Source organism: Melanotaenia boesemani, chromosome 18 (assembly GCF_017639745.1).
Source record: "Melanotaenia boesemani isolate fMelBoe1 chromosome 18, fMelBoe1.pri, whole genome shotgun sequence".
NCBI classification, from domain to species: Eukaryota; Metazoa; Chordata; class Actinopteri; order Atheriniformes; family Melanotaeniidae; genus Melanotaenia; species Melanotaenia boesemani.
In genome coordinates this window covers 29,474,678-29,491,351 of record NC_055699.1, presented here as the reverse complement: position 1 = coordinate 29,491,351, position 16,674 = coordinate 29,474,678, and the positions used below count along the sequence as shown (strand labels likewise).

General features: G+C 40.7%; 1 protein-coding gene across 1 annotated transcript; it reads left to right on the top strand.

Annotated features, from left to right (window-relative positions):
• Nucleotides 1-13,439: 13,439 nt before the first annotated feature.
• On the top strand, nt 13,440-16,674 carry LOC121629274 (cell wall protein DAN4-like). Its single transcript, XM_041968909.1, has 3 exons — nt 13,440-13,479; nt 15,502-16,175; nt 16,657-16,674. Exons 1-3 carry the CDS (start codon nt 13,440-13,442, stop codon nt 16,672-16,674), a joined length of 732 nt encoding a protein of 243 aa, XP_041824843.1.

Genomic DNA, 16,674 nt, shown 5'->3' with positions numbered 1-16,674 from the left:
CACTAGCTAATACCAGTGCTGAAAACCCCACAGTGGGATGTGTTACCAGTTTAAAATGACTTTCTGTCATTCGCAGAACCTTCTTGTTGGTCAAGATCTTATGGTGTGTTTTTTTTTTTTTTTTTTTTTTGTTCTTTATTTCATTATTTTATTTTTTTTGAAAAGTTTATTGTGATTACTTGTTAATTAGTGATGCGATTATTAAACATGAAATAAATTGGATTAAAACTATCTTTTGTGTGCAACGTTTCTTTCTCCAAGTTTTCAGAATTAATGAACAGAGATTGTTCTACACTCCTCTTTAAATTGTTCTACCTGTAAATAAAGATTTAGAGCCAAGTCATCTCCAGCGGGGAAGGTGAGGAGCAATGGAAGGAGGTGGGTGGAGGAGGGAGATGGGGTGGGGGGTGATTCCTCATACTTTGCATGCTGCCAGTCACTACGTGTCCAGTTTATACAAGAGCTACTTTTTTTATGTGTGTGTCTTTGGTACTTTGGTTGTTGTCGTGATACATCTTTGTTGTTGTCTTGGTTACTTTGTCTTACAAACTTCTAAAGTCTGTCCGTTTAGTTTACCTGTAAAAGCTGTAGGAAACTCTTGTGTTTCTGGGCAGGTGTGACAGTTGGTTCAATCCAACCTAACCTGGTGTTCGGTCTTTTTGTAGGATCAGCTGGAGTTTGACAAGCCACAAAACTGCATTCTTTGAGTGACTTTGAGCACAAAAATTGGTGAAATGGTACAAAAAAAAGTGATAATTAAAACCTGATAGAATGTCTTATCAGAAAAAAAGAATTGAGCATTATTTTATCCATGATAAGACAACCACACATGGACCTAGATGAGAGGATTCGATGCATGACTTTGCCTGGCCAGTGGAGCTCATTTTGGGCATGGCTGATGCTAGTAACATGGGTAAGCCCCCGGTTCTCCTGATGAGCAAATATAGGTGAAAACCACCTGAGCCTCCTCATTTATGACATGTCTGATGGGTGCCTAATCTTACATTATACATTTCCAGCATTCGTCATTACAAACACAGTGACCACTATGACGTGAGTTTGGCTGTAGCTCATGTGCAGAAAACTAAAGAGGAGAGTCCGGTGGATCACAGGACCCACGCCAAACCACTTTGTGTTACTGTAACTACTGTAAGCCTCCAGTTGCAAACTGAATCTAGTATCTGCAGAAATGAACTTATTAGTGCTGCTTCTTCAAGATAACCGATGACGGACCCCGGCCCGTACAGCCGAGCTTCACTTTGGGTTTGTCTGACTGTAGTAACATTGGAGAGCCCCAGGTTCTCCTCACGACCCCCCTGACCCTCCTCATTTATGATGAGTTCTGATAGTTTCTACTCGTAAACTATACATTTCCATCATTCATCACTACAAACACAGTAACAAATATGAAATGTGAATTTGGCTGTATCTTTATCGCCAAAAACCGAAGAGGACAAAAGTCTGGTGGATTACAGGAACCAAGCCAAACCACTTTGTCTTCCTTCTGCTGTATAATCTACAGAGACTCCAGCTGCAAATTTAATGTTTTATCTGCAGAAACAGAGTTATTGCTGCTGCTTCTTCACGGAAACCGATGAACATGTGGACACTACCCGCACAGCGGAGCTCATTTTTGGTGATTGTAGTAACATGAGAGGACTCCAGGTTGTCTTGATGATCAAATATTGTTTAGGAACCACCTGATTCTCCTCAATTATGATGTCTCTGATAGTTTGCTATTCTTACACTATAATTTCCATCATTCATCATTACAAACACAGTGACCACTATGACATGAATTTGGCTCATCTGCAGACCACCAAAGAGGAAAAAAGTCTGGTGGATCGCAGGAACCACTCCCAACCACGTTGTTTCTTCTTCTGTTACACATTCTACAAAGCTTCCAGTTCCTAATTTAACCTGTTACCTACAGAAATAACCTTTTTTTCTTCTTCTTCAGGGAAACTGATGAAGAACTCTGCACACAGAGGAGCTCGTTTAGTTCATGGCTAATTGTAGTAAAATGTGTGGGCTGCAGGGTTTCCTTAAGATCAAATAATGGTGAGAAACACCTGACCCTCCTCAGGTGTTATCTCCATTACAAACACGGTGACAAATATGTAACGTGAATTTGGCTGTAGTCTATTGCAAGCCGTTTAAACATTTAATAGCTAAACACGGCTATCCGGCATTAACATTACAGATATCAGTTTTATTTTGACTAGTCGTAATTACAACATAACTAGTAAGAATTTTCATTCAAGATACCTACAATTTCTTTCTGACTAGTCAAAAATATATTTATAACCAAACATTTCAACTGTGTTAGTGTGTCGTCGAAAAAAGCCCCCCTGCCGTGAAAAGCACCCCCTCACGCAAAGCACAGAAGCCTCTCGAATGTATAAAGTATTACATTAAATAAACTTTAACCTCATTTAGATAGGCCAACATCAGATTATGTCAGGGGAACAATTAACACCCATTAAGCCCGATATCGAAAAGTGGGGGTCGATCAAGATGGCGACCATGGAGGGTGTTCGTCGGTGAGCTCCGAAGCTATAAGCTCTACCACGCAAAAAGAAAACTACAAAACCATTCAAATGCAACATTCTGGCCTAATTTAGAGGAAGAAGACACAAGACAAGTAAGTTAAATATCACTAGAAAGGGAGTGGACTGGGATTCAACCTCCAAAGCGACCCAAGTATAGCTACTAGCCAAAACACGTGCAACATGCCGAAAAGAGATGCTGCTAAGACGAGTAGCAACACATCACTACTGGACCATCTCGTTAATAACTTTTATGGTCTGTGTATTCCTTTACCTGTCACACCGACGAAAAGTCCTGACCCAAAAAAGCAGTGCTCCAAAGAACCTGAACCAAAAGAAGATATCTCCAACGCAGACATCCTAAAAGCTGTAGTGGAATTGATTTCACCTCGCTAGAGCAAAACACAAAGAAACACAGACTCCATCACCATGGTGTGCGAACATGTTAAAAAATGGAATTTAAAAGGAAAAACAACGAGGAGCGTGTTAAAGAGCCCTCTGGAAAAGTGTCACAGCTGCAGCAAAAATGTGAAGACGCTGAGCATTACAGCAGGAGATGGAACTTGCGTTGTATCTTCCTTTTCGTAAAGCCTTAGTTTGACGCTCTGACCTTTGCTTTCATCCACGACTCACAATAAAAAAAAAAATTCCACAATATCTTTCGTATTCAGTCGAACAGTTTACTTTAAAACTTCACCAAAAGATGGTCCATTAGTTCTCTATAGTATGGAAAATAAAAGTAAATAAGACATAATGCCATGAAATGAGAGAAAGAGAGGTCAAAAAACTGTGTGGCTCTACTCCAGATGTTTTTTTGATCAGGTCCCAGCCCCACTCCTGTTAGCCTGCCAAACCAAATATGTAAATCATCTTAGAGCCACAATATCCTCTTTGAAGTTACAAAGGTATCCATGCACGTAATTAAATAAAGCATTTTTCTTGTTTTTAGCTGGAATTACAAAACACCTTTATATTAAATAATATGAAAACATGCATGAAATCTTCAACATAATAACTTCAACCATAACTTAACTAAAACTTGCATTCAGGCTCCTACATGCGTCTATTTGGAATGAAAGAAACAACCACAGAAGATGTCAAAGCCGAAGTTCTTCAGTTGTTTGTGGCGCTTGCACCTGATGACAAGCAAAATCTAGGATTCTTTGTCGACACGGTTTGCAGAGTCGGTCCATCCCGTGAAAAAGCAAACAGGTCCATCATCATCCAATTCTCTCAACGATCTTTCAGGAACAAAATTTGGAGGCTAACCCGTGATAATAAGATCCTCAAGGAGATGAAATTGCAAATGAAGGAAGACCTGACGCATGCTGACAAGATGAAAAGAAACCAGCAATGGCCGCTGGTCGCAGCAGCTAGGAAGCAAGGAAGAAGAGCTGGCTTTCAAGGACCTGATGCTTATGTGGAGGGAAGAAGGGGACTGAATCTCCAAGTTGAATCTATTTCCCAACTGGTTTCTTTCCTCCCTGTGTTATGGCCCAGTCTTGTCACTAGGGGCGCAACAGGACCGATAACATAAACACCACGAGAAAACGTGGGTTAAGGTGTAATATGTTTTAATTGTTATAAAACTATTTACATACTTAGATGATGTTAAAGAAATAAAGAATATAAAGCCAGTCTATACAATAATGATAATAATAATAATAATAATAATAATAATAATAACACAAAGGAAGCTTAACCATATATACAACAAAACAAAATGGCTCCTAATCTTAATTCTACAACAAAAAGAGCGGGGATTCTCCTAGTGAGAATCCCCCCTGAAAACTATGATACTAAGCAAAACCAAACGTAAATACCTGACACGAATACCAAACTAAACCAAAAACACAACCTCTGTTGCACTGTCAGGAGTTAAACCAACGAATTCAGAATAGCACAAAAGGATCCACTGATCCAACAAAAGGCCAATCACAAGGTTTAATCACTAACAATCGAATTAACGCTACTCAGAGAACTCTCACACGACGCGAACTGTGCCCTAATGACACAGCCCCTGATGAATGGTGCAGTCCAGTTTTTATTCAGGGGCAATCAGCCTGATGAGGGTCAGCTGTGGAGAGCGGGAGCAGCAGCAACGAATCAGCGAGCAGAAAGGGGAGGGAGGACCGTCGTCATCTCGGCTCCGCTTGATTGGCAGGTCCGACGACCAACCCTAGGCGGCCAAGGCCTAGGCAGCTCCACTTTCCCGTAGCAGAGTGATGGACAGGCCGGACGGCCAATCCCAGAAGGCCAGGGGCCGTAACACCTGTGGAAGTTTTACATGTTATTAACAGAAGGCACTTTAAAATCTTTGTTTGGTTTTCTGTGATGACAGTAATGTTATTGGTACTTATAGTTGAGTCGACTGTTTTAGGTGAGTATTTAACTTTTTTCTGTTAAACTAACTTTGTTCTTATTCTTTTTAGACAGCAGTCATTCCTTAGTTCCTTTTACTCCAAACTATGTCTCACTTTAATTTTGACAGCTTGAATTTATGCTCTATAAATGTAAGAGGACTAAGAAACAATCTCAAAAGGAGGCAGTTTTTCTTTTTTGTAAGAAACGTACTGCAGACATTATTTTTCTACAAGAGACTCACTCAGCCTCTGAAGATGAGAAATTCTGTAGGTCCCAGTGGGGGAACAAAATCTACTTTTTCCACGCCTCAATTAATTCAGCTGGGGTTGCAATTCTGTTACACAAGTTCAATGGAGATGTACTAGACTTGTTTTTCAGAGGAAGGACGGTGGATTATCCTAATCTTAAAAGTAAACAATGTCTTGTTTACCATTTGTAATGTATGTGACCCAAACAGAACCCGCACAGCAAAAAACTTCTATTGTGGACCATCCTCAAAACTCTCCAACTTAAAATGAAATATAAAGACTCATTCCTGGTCATTGGTGGAGATCTGGATGATGCTCCTGACGAAGAGATGGATCCATGGCCACCTGATCTGGATCTATCATCCAGAGTTAAGCCAGCAGCTCCTAAAAGAACAACTTCTTCTTTCTGATGCCTGGAGGTTGATGAACCCTCGTGTCAAAGATTACACATGGAGTAATCCTACTCAAACTCTGCGCTCAAGAATCGATTCATGGTTAGTTTCATCTACAAGTATTCATTTCATTTATGATGTATCTCACTGTCACGCTGTCTGATCATACGATGATATCTCTGAAATTAAAAAGGATCAAAAGAGAAATTAAGAATTAGAGGATATTGGAAGTTAAATAATTCTCTGTTAGATGACTATTGAGATACTTGCCAAGAACATTTTTGGTAAAGAAGATTTGAGTTCAACCTAAAAATGGGACTATTTCAAATTCAAAACTAGAGAAGCAGCAATAAGACGCAGCAAGACTCAAAAAGCTAAACTCAATCAAAGAAAATCTTCTCAGCAAGATACAAGATTTGTCTTCTAAACAAAAATGATCTGATGATGAAACAAATGAACTAAAATCTTTAAATGAGGAACTTGACAGAATATATATAAATCTGGCTAAAGGTGCCTTCATTAGGTCCAGAGCCAAATGGTTAGAAGAGGGTGAAATTAATTCCAGTTACTTTTTTGGTTTGGAAAAAAGAAATGTAAAAGTAAATAACAACATTACCTCTGACAACCACAATCATCTCTGAATTTGTCGGCTCTTTCTATCACACACATCTGAATTTAACCCAACAAAATGTTCTGTGTTTATGGAAAACAAACAGAAGTTTTTTCCACTCTGAAAACTCTGAAAACTTCAAACCTCAGTGTGATAAAGAAATCTGGTACTCAGAAGTAAATGATGCTGTTCATTCAATGAAAAAATCACCTGGAAGCGACGGCCTCACAGCAGAGTTTTACCTCTGCTTATAAAAGAAAATCTACTGCTTATGTTTAATGAGTGTCTTAGAAATGGGGAAATGTCAACAACCATGAAGCAAGGCTTAATAACACCAATACCTAAACCACAAACAGATAAAATGCTAAGTGAAAACTGGAGACATATATCCCTTCTCATTATAGACTACAAAATTTTTGCACAAATTTACGCCAGACCTTTAAAAAAAGACTCTGACAGAGATAATGAGTGAAAATCAAAATAGCTTTATGGCCGAGCGACATATCAGTGTCAACATTAGATTAATCTTGGACCTGATTGATTATTCAAATTATATTGAATCTGATGCCTTACTTGTATTTCTTGATTTCTACAAGACTTTTGACTCACTCGAACATCCCTTCATACTACAAACCTTGCAACTATTTGGCTTTGGACCTAAATTTATTAGTGTTAATGTGTTATATAAAGACATTAATACCTCGGTTATTTTCTACCCCAATGTCTCATGAAGATTCCTATCTAAAGAGGAGTTCGCCAAGGCTGCCCAATATCCTGCTACTTTTCTTACTTACTGTTGAACTCTTATCACTAAGTTTCACACATAATCCTAAAATTCAAGGCGTTTCCATTTTTGGTAAAATTATAAAAATGACTCAGCTCGCAGACGACACAGTACTTTTTCTAAAAAATAAAACTCAGATTCCAAAAGCTCTTAAAACAGTAGATACATTTTCTAATGCATCAGGCCTTAAATTAAACATTAAAAAAGGAAAATGTTATGCCTATACAAAACTCCAGAAACTATCATCTCCGATATGCCCGTTAAACATCGTGTTAAATATTTAGGCATTCATATCACAGATGATCAACTTCTCAGACAACAGCTGAATTTTATTCCCAAAATTAAGAAAACCAATTTAATATTTAATCTATGGCTTCAAAGAGACCTCTCCATCTTTGGAAGAGAGTTGCTAACCAAAGCTGGAGGTGTGTCCAGATTAGTTTATCCTGCCTTATCACTCTGTGTTTTTTTCTTTTTTTTTTTTTTTAACTTGTCCTGTCCAGCATCATAGCAGCAAAATTATAATCTGGTTGCTGTATCATGCTGAACAAATTTGCTCTACCAAGGGGAGGCCTATGGGTAAGGCTCCTCTTGATAATGTGATTAATTAATTTATTTATTTACTTTGAATCATGGAATCTATGTAATCTTGCTGGACCTGACCGGAGGGGACAGAAAAAGATGGAAAATAGCAAAAAGATCAAAAGAAGAGAGGAGACAAAAAGATCACAGACAGAAGGAAACACCCTTCAGTCCACACCATCACCAGACAACAAACTGTTACACCTGTACATGAACACACCAGAACATTTCCTACAACTTTTACAAAAGCAGAAACACACACACAGAAAAAACAGGGCTGCTAGTAATTAAGAGTTTTTAAATAATAACCAAACCAAAAAGACATAACAGCGACCATATACTAACTCACAGGAAAAATACAAAAAAATTAATAATTATCGCTTAATATTAAAAACCCACTGGACAACTCAGTGACTGTGTCAGCATGCAGAGCATGAGGAAGAGGAGTGATCAGTGATGAAGAGTGGTGAGTGAGATCATGCAAATGCGACCTCGCCTCCACGGAGGCCAGAGGCAGACCAGGGCCAGAGGCCCGGGCCCTCAGCAGCAGACCCGGAGCACCAACCCAAGCCACCCCACCACAAAGACGACTCCAGCCCCACCCGAAGGGCGGCAGAGGAGAGCCCCAGCAAGAGTCCCCCACGGTCCCGGGGCACAGGCCCCAGTGGGCCAAGATCAGCAGCCGCCGGCCACACCAGGGACCGGCCACCCAGGGCAGCCCAAGCGAAGGGCCCAGGGCCCAGGAGCCCAGAGGCGGCCGCCCCACCCCCCAAAGGCAGAGGGCCCGCAACATGCCTAGGAGGACCAGGCCCCCCCAGACAGCCACCCGGCGTAGGCCAGCATACACCCTGATGTTCCAGCCGCACACCCCGGGAACCAGGGTGCTATCGGCCCCCTCCCCCCTTATCACTCTTTGTAAATGATAACCTCTGCAAAGAATCGAATAACCTATGCATAAAGTTTATATGGAAAAACAAACATCACTATCTTAAGAAAAACATTATGTATAGGAAGAAATGAAGGAGGGCTGGAAATGCTGGACTTTTTCCACCTCAACCACACTTTTAAAATCAGATGGCTCATAAATGTTTTGAAAAACCCAGAATCTTTATGGAATTTAATTCCCAATCACATTTTAATGAGTGGGGAGGATTACATTTCTGATGGAATACAATTACAGTGTTTCAGAGCTGCCAATAAAACTATCTAAATTCCACCAGCGAGCCTTAATAGCTTGGAAACTTTGCTATGTCCACAACTTTTCACCCCACAGATACAGAATATGGAACAATAGTGATATAATTATTAAAAACAAAACATTTTACAATAAAAATTGGATTGATCGAGGCATAATTCAAATCAAAGACTAATTTAACGACAATGGCCACCTCTTTACATATGAACAGTTCTTGACAGAAAAATAATTTCCCATCAAATACAAAGAATTTGTTTCTGTAATAAACACCAAACCCACAGGTGATGAAAGGCCACTCAAACCCTCAACCTATAAATTCTCAACTAAATGAGCTAAACATTAGAAGTATTAATATTACTAATATCAAATGCACAAATAAGCTTATTAGAGAAGAACTGAAAAGCAAAAATAAAATTATGCCCAGAGGAAAATCCTTCTGGAATTCACAACTCCAAAATATTGACTGGCAGAAATCTCCTTTCAATTCTGTATTTCAAATAAGAGAAGTGCACTTCAAAATTCTGCACAACATTTACCCCTCTAACGCCAACATCACCAAAATGATAAACACTCATTCCGCTACTGAACCAGGAACTATCTTCCACCTGTTTTGTCATTGCCTCCTCTCTGTTATGTTTTGGAAGGATGTGGAAAATCCTAATTTAAATAAAAGCGATCAATCGATATCAATTTCCTCAAAAGATATTATTTGCAGATACAACTGCAAAAATAAACCCCTGAAGCACATTGTTAACATCCTGATACTATTTGGAAAATTCCATATACATAAGTGTAGATTGAAGAAATCCTTTCCCAACATACACATTTTTACAGCTGAACTTGATGCATATTTATGGACTTTAAATGTTCCGTGCAACCAAAAAAGTGCCCTTACCCTCTCTATGTTCAAAAACCATTTTCCTTCAGAGGTTACTTGAGTTTTCTCAAAGAATCACTTTATATTACGCACATAACTGCCACTGTATTGTCTTACCTGTTATTTTGTCCTTTTTATTGCTTTTCTATTCTTATATACACATTTTTTTCTTGTCTAGTCATTAACTGCATTTCATGTAGCATGTCATTCTGCTGTCTTTATGTTCTTTATGATCATTTTGTTTGTAAACCGCATTGTTCTGAAATAAAGATATATATATATGTAAAGTTAACCGCACTGCAGTGGATTGCTTACTTTACCAAAATATTTTTGACTACATCGCCAACAAACAGTACCCTGCTGGAACTTCAAAAAAAGAGAAAAATGAAGTTTGAAGAAAGGCGGCGAACTTTGTGCATGCATTCATGTGCTACTTTTTAAATTTATTGCACATCACTGTAGCAACTGAAGAAAAACTGCTTAAGCAAAAGTTTCATTGTCTTGCTTTTATTATCTTTTAGGACACAGTGCTGTTTTATGTAAAAGGCTTCGGGAAGGAAACAAAGGGGTCAAAGGCACGGAGGAGGCGAACGCTATTTTTAGGGACTTTCATGATAGTCCCACACAGGAAAAAAGAAGACCAGAGATGGCATTTCTAAATGATTTTATTGGCCTGGCATGTCTTCTGATATTGATACCTGGGTAAGCATAGCTACTGAAAGATGGGTTTTGATTAAGTTTGAGCTAATTTGACCAGCTAACTTAAAAAACAAAGGTGAAACAAAGGAATGCAACCTACAGCACCAAAACATGTCACCAGACAGGCAACTTTTTTACTTATGTTCTGAACATGTGTCAGAATGTGCAGCGTGCCAGGCAGCAGCCACATCATCAAACAGGAGGTGAACTAATCCCAATAAACTTAAACTAAGTTCATACTTAAAGTATGTTTAGAAGCTCACAAATTGCTGCTTTAATACAAAATGCAATCAATGCAATATGTGCCTATTTACTTTTTCCTTGGACACATAAGCTATTTGGTATGAAGTGTGTTACAGTGTGTGTGTGCTGGTCGCCTGTCACTGCCAGGTAAACACGTAGAAACGGTGATGGATGCTTTGGAAGTGGTTATCTGACAGCTGCTTATAAGGCCTCACAGCATGTCTTTGGAGTGTAGGAGAAACCTGGGAAGCAACTTGAAAAAACACAGAGCACATATGAACTTATAAGTTTATTAGTCAACATTCAAATGACTTTCTTTTATAACAAATAAGTAATCGTACTTTCAGTGCAGTATGTCATGTATCGCTGCTGTCGGGCAAAAACCTCCTCTGTCCGAAATTCGTGATTTTTGTTTTCCTTCATAAATCAGTGCTATTGGTCACCCTTTATGTCTGTCTGCTGTTTTACAAATATTTAACCAAAGATATACGATTAAAACACAATACAATACACAATACATTATGTCCAGTTATTACAAAATCATACAGTTGTTTTCATTTTTTGAAAAATGACAGTTTTGGAGATGGGAGGTTTGTGTCCGACAGCAGCAGTATATGAATTAATTATAATAATAAAAAATATAAACAAACGTTGCAGTGTAGAATATTTCCTAAGTAGATCTTAGGAAAAAATAAATAAATAAATAAATAAATAAATAAAGGTTAAAAAAAAAAAAAAATCTTTTGATCTTTTTTGCTCCAGAAAATCTACTTAATTTAATTCAGCTAAAGTTTATTTTAGTACACTTTTGGTATAAATAATTGCAAGTGTTTTTTTTATTTTTTTATTTTTTACAAATCTGAACAAAATTAATTTTAGTTGTCAGTTTTAATATTTTGTATAGTTTAAATTTTGCAGACAGTGGTGCAGTTAAAACAAGAATAATCTGAGATGTGGATTTGTTGATTTGGCTCCCACTGGTCCAGGATTACACCACATGTTAAGATATTACAATCTGTTAATACATGTAATCAACAATCTTACCATTATAGTCTTTTTATAAAATTTAACACATTTAAAAAACTGCCAGCAGTACCAGCAAAAATCTTTTTGGTTGCACAACCGCAGCGTTTAAAAAATGTTTCATCATATTACTGAAATCAGCTAGTAAGAAGAACTAAAAAATGTTTCAGAAGAAACTCAACATGTCCTCAGGTACAGCAGCAACAGTGCAGTGTTATTCTAGAACAAAAACGTTCAGATCATTATTACTGTATTCTTTTTGTAATATAATTTTTTTCAACTTTGAATTGGTCACCATTCTTGAACAATACAAGGAAATGACACTTATTAAACTTTTTCAGAACAACACCTTTCAGAAATTCAGAGGTTTTACAGTATAACTCATACATCATGCATCCCTCATAGGACCAGTTCTCGCACATGGTGTCTGTCTGGCTTATGCTGGGCTCAAACGATTTTCACAGTCGCAGACTGAAAACGGAAGTCTTTATCAAATCTTAGGCGTTTTACTGGAGTCGCAGCATGCTCCCAAGCTCAATTCGTGGCAGTGGCAACATGTCTGGCACTTCTGGCCGTGGCCACAACTTTACGTAAACGTAAACACAGAAACGTTGCTGGATGTAGGCTGTGTAAATAGGTCACTTGGAGGCGGAATGGCTGCGAGCGCTTTGCCCGTTTATTGTTAGCTGCCTTCTCGTACAGCTCGAACACACAACCCCCTTAACAACAGTACGTAATTCCACCTCCTTCTTTGCCTGTTTCATGAGTTTATTATTTTAAATAATTCTGTTGAAGCATGATTGAAAATGTCTGACTTTCATTGATTAAATTTCATAGAATTTTTATTTTTATTACTTTTGTCAGATTCAAGTTATTTCTGTGAACATTGTGAGTTTTTCTGTCATTAACCGAAGGGTACCAACGGTTTTGTCCATGTCTGTGTAGATGTATATCCAAGTTCCTGTACTAATAGAACTGAATGTGTTGGCTAAAAAGGAAAAAATATAGTGCCGAAGAGCAGTGACGACAGTATGAGACCCCTTTGGAAATATTATCACCATTCATGAATTTGGAAGAAGATCAATGCACGGTAAGTGTTAAATTCACTATTTGACTGAAGTGTAATCTTTGCAAATGTGGGGCAATAAATTACCTTGTTCTTGGAAATTAAAGCTGAACCCTTTTCATGATAAATTTTATGCTGATTTTAATCAGGTCATATCACTACCTGGCAACCGTACAGTGTGTAAACAAGATCAGAAAAGAGAGGAGCGCAGATAAAAGGCCTTTTCTGTCGTTTGTCCTGCAAGCATAAAACATACTCTAGTGGAAGAAAATACTTTTGTGATGAGTACCAGACATATCATTAGTTATGTTATTAGTTAATGTTATTGAAGACAGCACTCTGGCTAAATGTTGTATCATATCTCTGTTATTTGTCCAGAATTTCCATAAAGGAAGCCTTAGTCAACAACTTTTATTTAAACACAACACCTAATATGACACACACACAAAACATTAACATTTTAGTGTGTAAAGCACAAGTGTTTAAATAAAAGAACTAATAACAAAAAGAACTATGAGGTTAAGCGTTTTCTTTAAATAAAATGTTTGTTGTGATTCACTACAGGTTACATTTATTAACTTGAGCTGGGACAATGACAATCACACGGAACAAACAATATCAGAAAGGGTTTGGACTCACCAAAACAATGTATTATGATTTGTGTTGTACTTATACAAGGACATGCTTGTAGGTACAGTATCTGTGGCAGGCAGCGGCAACTGGTTGGCAAACTGATGGGCTGTGGGAATAAAATGTTTTTTTTTTTTTTTTTTTTTTTAGGTATCACACCCCTTTGAACTGGTAGGGATGGACCTTATCGGGAAACTGAAGATCACCAAAAATGGATGTCAGTACATTTGTGTCATGGTGGATTACATGACAAAGTGGCCCAAGCATATGTTCTTTGCAACAAGACCACAGCTGAAGTTAGAGACTACATTATCAAATGTTTCCACCAGTTTGAAGCACCACAGAGGATCCTTGCAGATCAAGGCTGTGAATTATTATTGTGAATAAGGTAAGTTTTATGTGTTCCAGTATCATAAGTGTCAGCACGTGGTTTGATCACAAATACCTTTCCACTAATTCATACCCTCATTGAAAACTCTCATTTCTGTTTTTGGATATTGTATACCTCGTGGTTTATGTGTTTTTAGTGTGTTGTTGCCTCCTGTGATATTTTTTAAAGTTATTGCTGCCTTTCAATGTTTTTCACAATTTCTGTTTGGATTTTACTTGTTGGTCTTAGTCTTGCTTTCGCCTCTCCCTCTTATTTGAAGCTCAATTCTGTTTTGTTGATGTGTGTCTTTGGTAATTTTCTCCTCATTGTATGTATAGCCCTGCTTTCCCTTGTTCCTTTCTTCATTATCTGATCTTCTTTGCAGTTGTCTTGTGTGTCTCTTCTCTGCAAAAACTGCAAGTGAATTCCGTTTTCTTGAGATATTTAGTTTATTTACTAAACTTTTGACCTCCTGACTACTGAAGAGCTTATTTTGTTACACTAGCCTGCTTGGAGACACTTGCCTACATTTGTGTCCTTCCATCTACAGAAACGGCTGTATAATTTGTTCTTTAGATCAACAAAACTGTGTGCGCCAGACTGCAAATAAAAAGAAGTCTTTGTTCACCGCACCGTCCTCAAACGACTGGGCTGGTGGAGAGGATGAACGGCACCATACAGAGCAAATGACATGATTACTACTAACTGTGTCCTAGCAGTAAATGCAAGTTTAACTGGAGATGGTTTTTGGGAGATGCAGTTTTCACAAGAATTATCTTTCTTATTTTTAGAGCCCTTTGCAAACTGGTGGAACAGAAGCCGGAAAACTGAGATGAGTAATTAGATCCAGTTATGTTTGGTCTGCATACAAAAAAGTTCTCCCCGATTTTTTAATGTTCGGTCGAGAGGCTCGGTACCTGACTGAGGTTCCAGAGCACTTCCAGGTTTGTAGACCCATGTCTGTTTTAGTTTTATGCTGTAAATGTAATGTTGACATCATATTGAAAGAATGGAATTTTTTAATAGGTAGATAGCAGTGTTGAGACTGTAGTGGCTGAAGGATATTGTTCAAGGCATATCAACAAGCAGCAGGAGCGAATGACCAAAGCCAGCCTTTAAAAGGGGACAAAGTGTGGAGGCAAAATATCAAAAGCCAACAGAGAAAAGGCAGCAAGCTAGATCTAAATTTCTTAGGCCCTTTCACAATAATAGATATTCAGAAATATATGTCGACCTACAGGGAGAGGATGGAAGAGTCCACAAAAAACAGTGATCATTTAAAAATCTCAAAGCAAGAACAACCAAGAATTACTCACAAAATCAAGACCATGACCATAACATCCACCAAAGAATCCCCATCCCAAACAATGGTCATTACCTCACCAGAACCCACATCTACAACGGCCTCCACCACAGCCTCCACCCCCTCCACCACCACCACAGCCTCAACCACAGCCTCCACCGCCTCCACCTCCACAGCCTCAACCACAGCCTCCACCGCCTCCACCTCCACAGCCTCCACCGCCTCCACCACCACCACAGCCTCAACCACAGCCTCCACCGCCTCCACCACCACCACCGCCTCCACCACCACCACAGCCTCAACCACAGCCTCCACCACCTCAACAGCCTTAACCACAGCCTCCACTGCCTCCACAGCCTCAACCACAGCCTCCACCGCCTCCACCACCACCACAGCCTCAACCACAGCCTCCACCGCCTCCACCTCCACAGCCTCAACCACAGCCTCCACCGCCTCCACCTCCACAGCCTCAACCACAGCCTCCACCACCACCACAGCCTCAACCACAGCCTCCACCGCCTCCACCACCACCACAGCCTCAACCACAGCCTCCACCTCCACCACAGCCTCCACCATTGCTACCACCTCCTCCACCACCACCACAGCCTCAACCACAGCCTCCACCGCCTCCACCACCACCACAGCCTCAACCACAGCCTCCACCGCCTCAACAGCCTCAACCACAGCCTCCACCGCCTCCACAGTCTCAACCACAGCCTCCACCGCCTCCACCACCACCACAGCCTCCACCGCCTCCACCTCCACCACAACCTCAACCACAGCCTCCACCTCCACAGCCTCCACTGCAGCAATGGCGTCTACCTCCACCACAGCCTCCTCAGCCTCCACCGCATCCACCACAGCCTTAACTACAGCCTCCACCACCTCTACCTCCACCACCACCACAGCCTCCACCACCGCCTCAACCTCCACCACAGCCTCCACCATTGCTACCACCTCCTCCACCACCACCACAGCCTCAACCACAGCCTCCACCGCCTCCACCACCACCACAGCCTCCACTGCAGCAATGGCGTCTACCTCCACCACAGCCTCCTCAGCCTCCACCGCCTCCACCACAGCCTTAACTACAGCCTCCACCACCTCTACCTCCACCACCACCACAGCCTCCACTGCAGCAATGGCCTCTACCTCCACCACAGCCTCAACTGCCTCCACCACAGCCTTAACTACAGCCTCCACCACCTCTACCTCCACCACCACCACAGCCTCCACTGCAGCAATGGCCTCTACCTCCACCACAGCCTCCACTGCCTCTACCTCCACCACAGCCTCCACCACCACCTCAACCTCCACCACAGCCTCCACCATTGCTACCACCGCCTCCACCTCCATCACAGCCTCAACCACAGCCTCCCCCGCCTCAACAGCCTCAACCTCCACCACAGCCTCCACTGCAGCAATGGCCTTTACCTCCACCACAGCCTCCACCACTGCCTCCACCACCACTACAGCCTCCACTGCAGCAATGGCCTCTACCTCCACAACAGCCTCCTCAGCCTCCACTGCCTCCACCTCCACCACAGCCTCCACCGCCTCTACCTCCACCACCACCACAGCCTCCACTGCAACAATGGCCTCTACCTCCACCACAGCCTCCACCACCGCCTCCACCTCCACCACAGCCTCAACCACAGCCTCCACTGCAGCAATGGCCTCTACCTCCACCACAGCCTTCACTGCCTCTACCTCCACCACAGCCTCCACCACAGCCTTAA

Bases quoted from the DNA above. Each gene is read 5' to 3' on its own strand.
- LOC121629274 (XM_041968909.1), top strand. From the start codon at position 13,440: ATGGACCTTATCGGGAAACTGAAGATCACCAAAAATGGAT. The intron at 13,480-15,501 runs GTCAGTACATTT...CCTCCACCACAG, and splicing joins GAAGATCACCAAAAATGGAT to CCTCCACCATTGCTACCACC.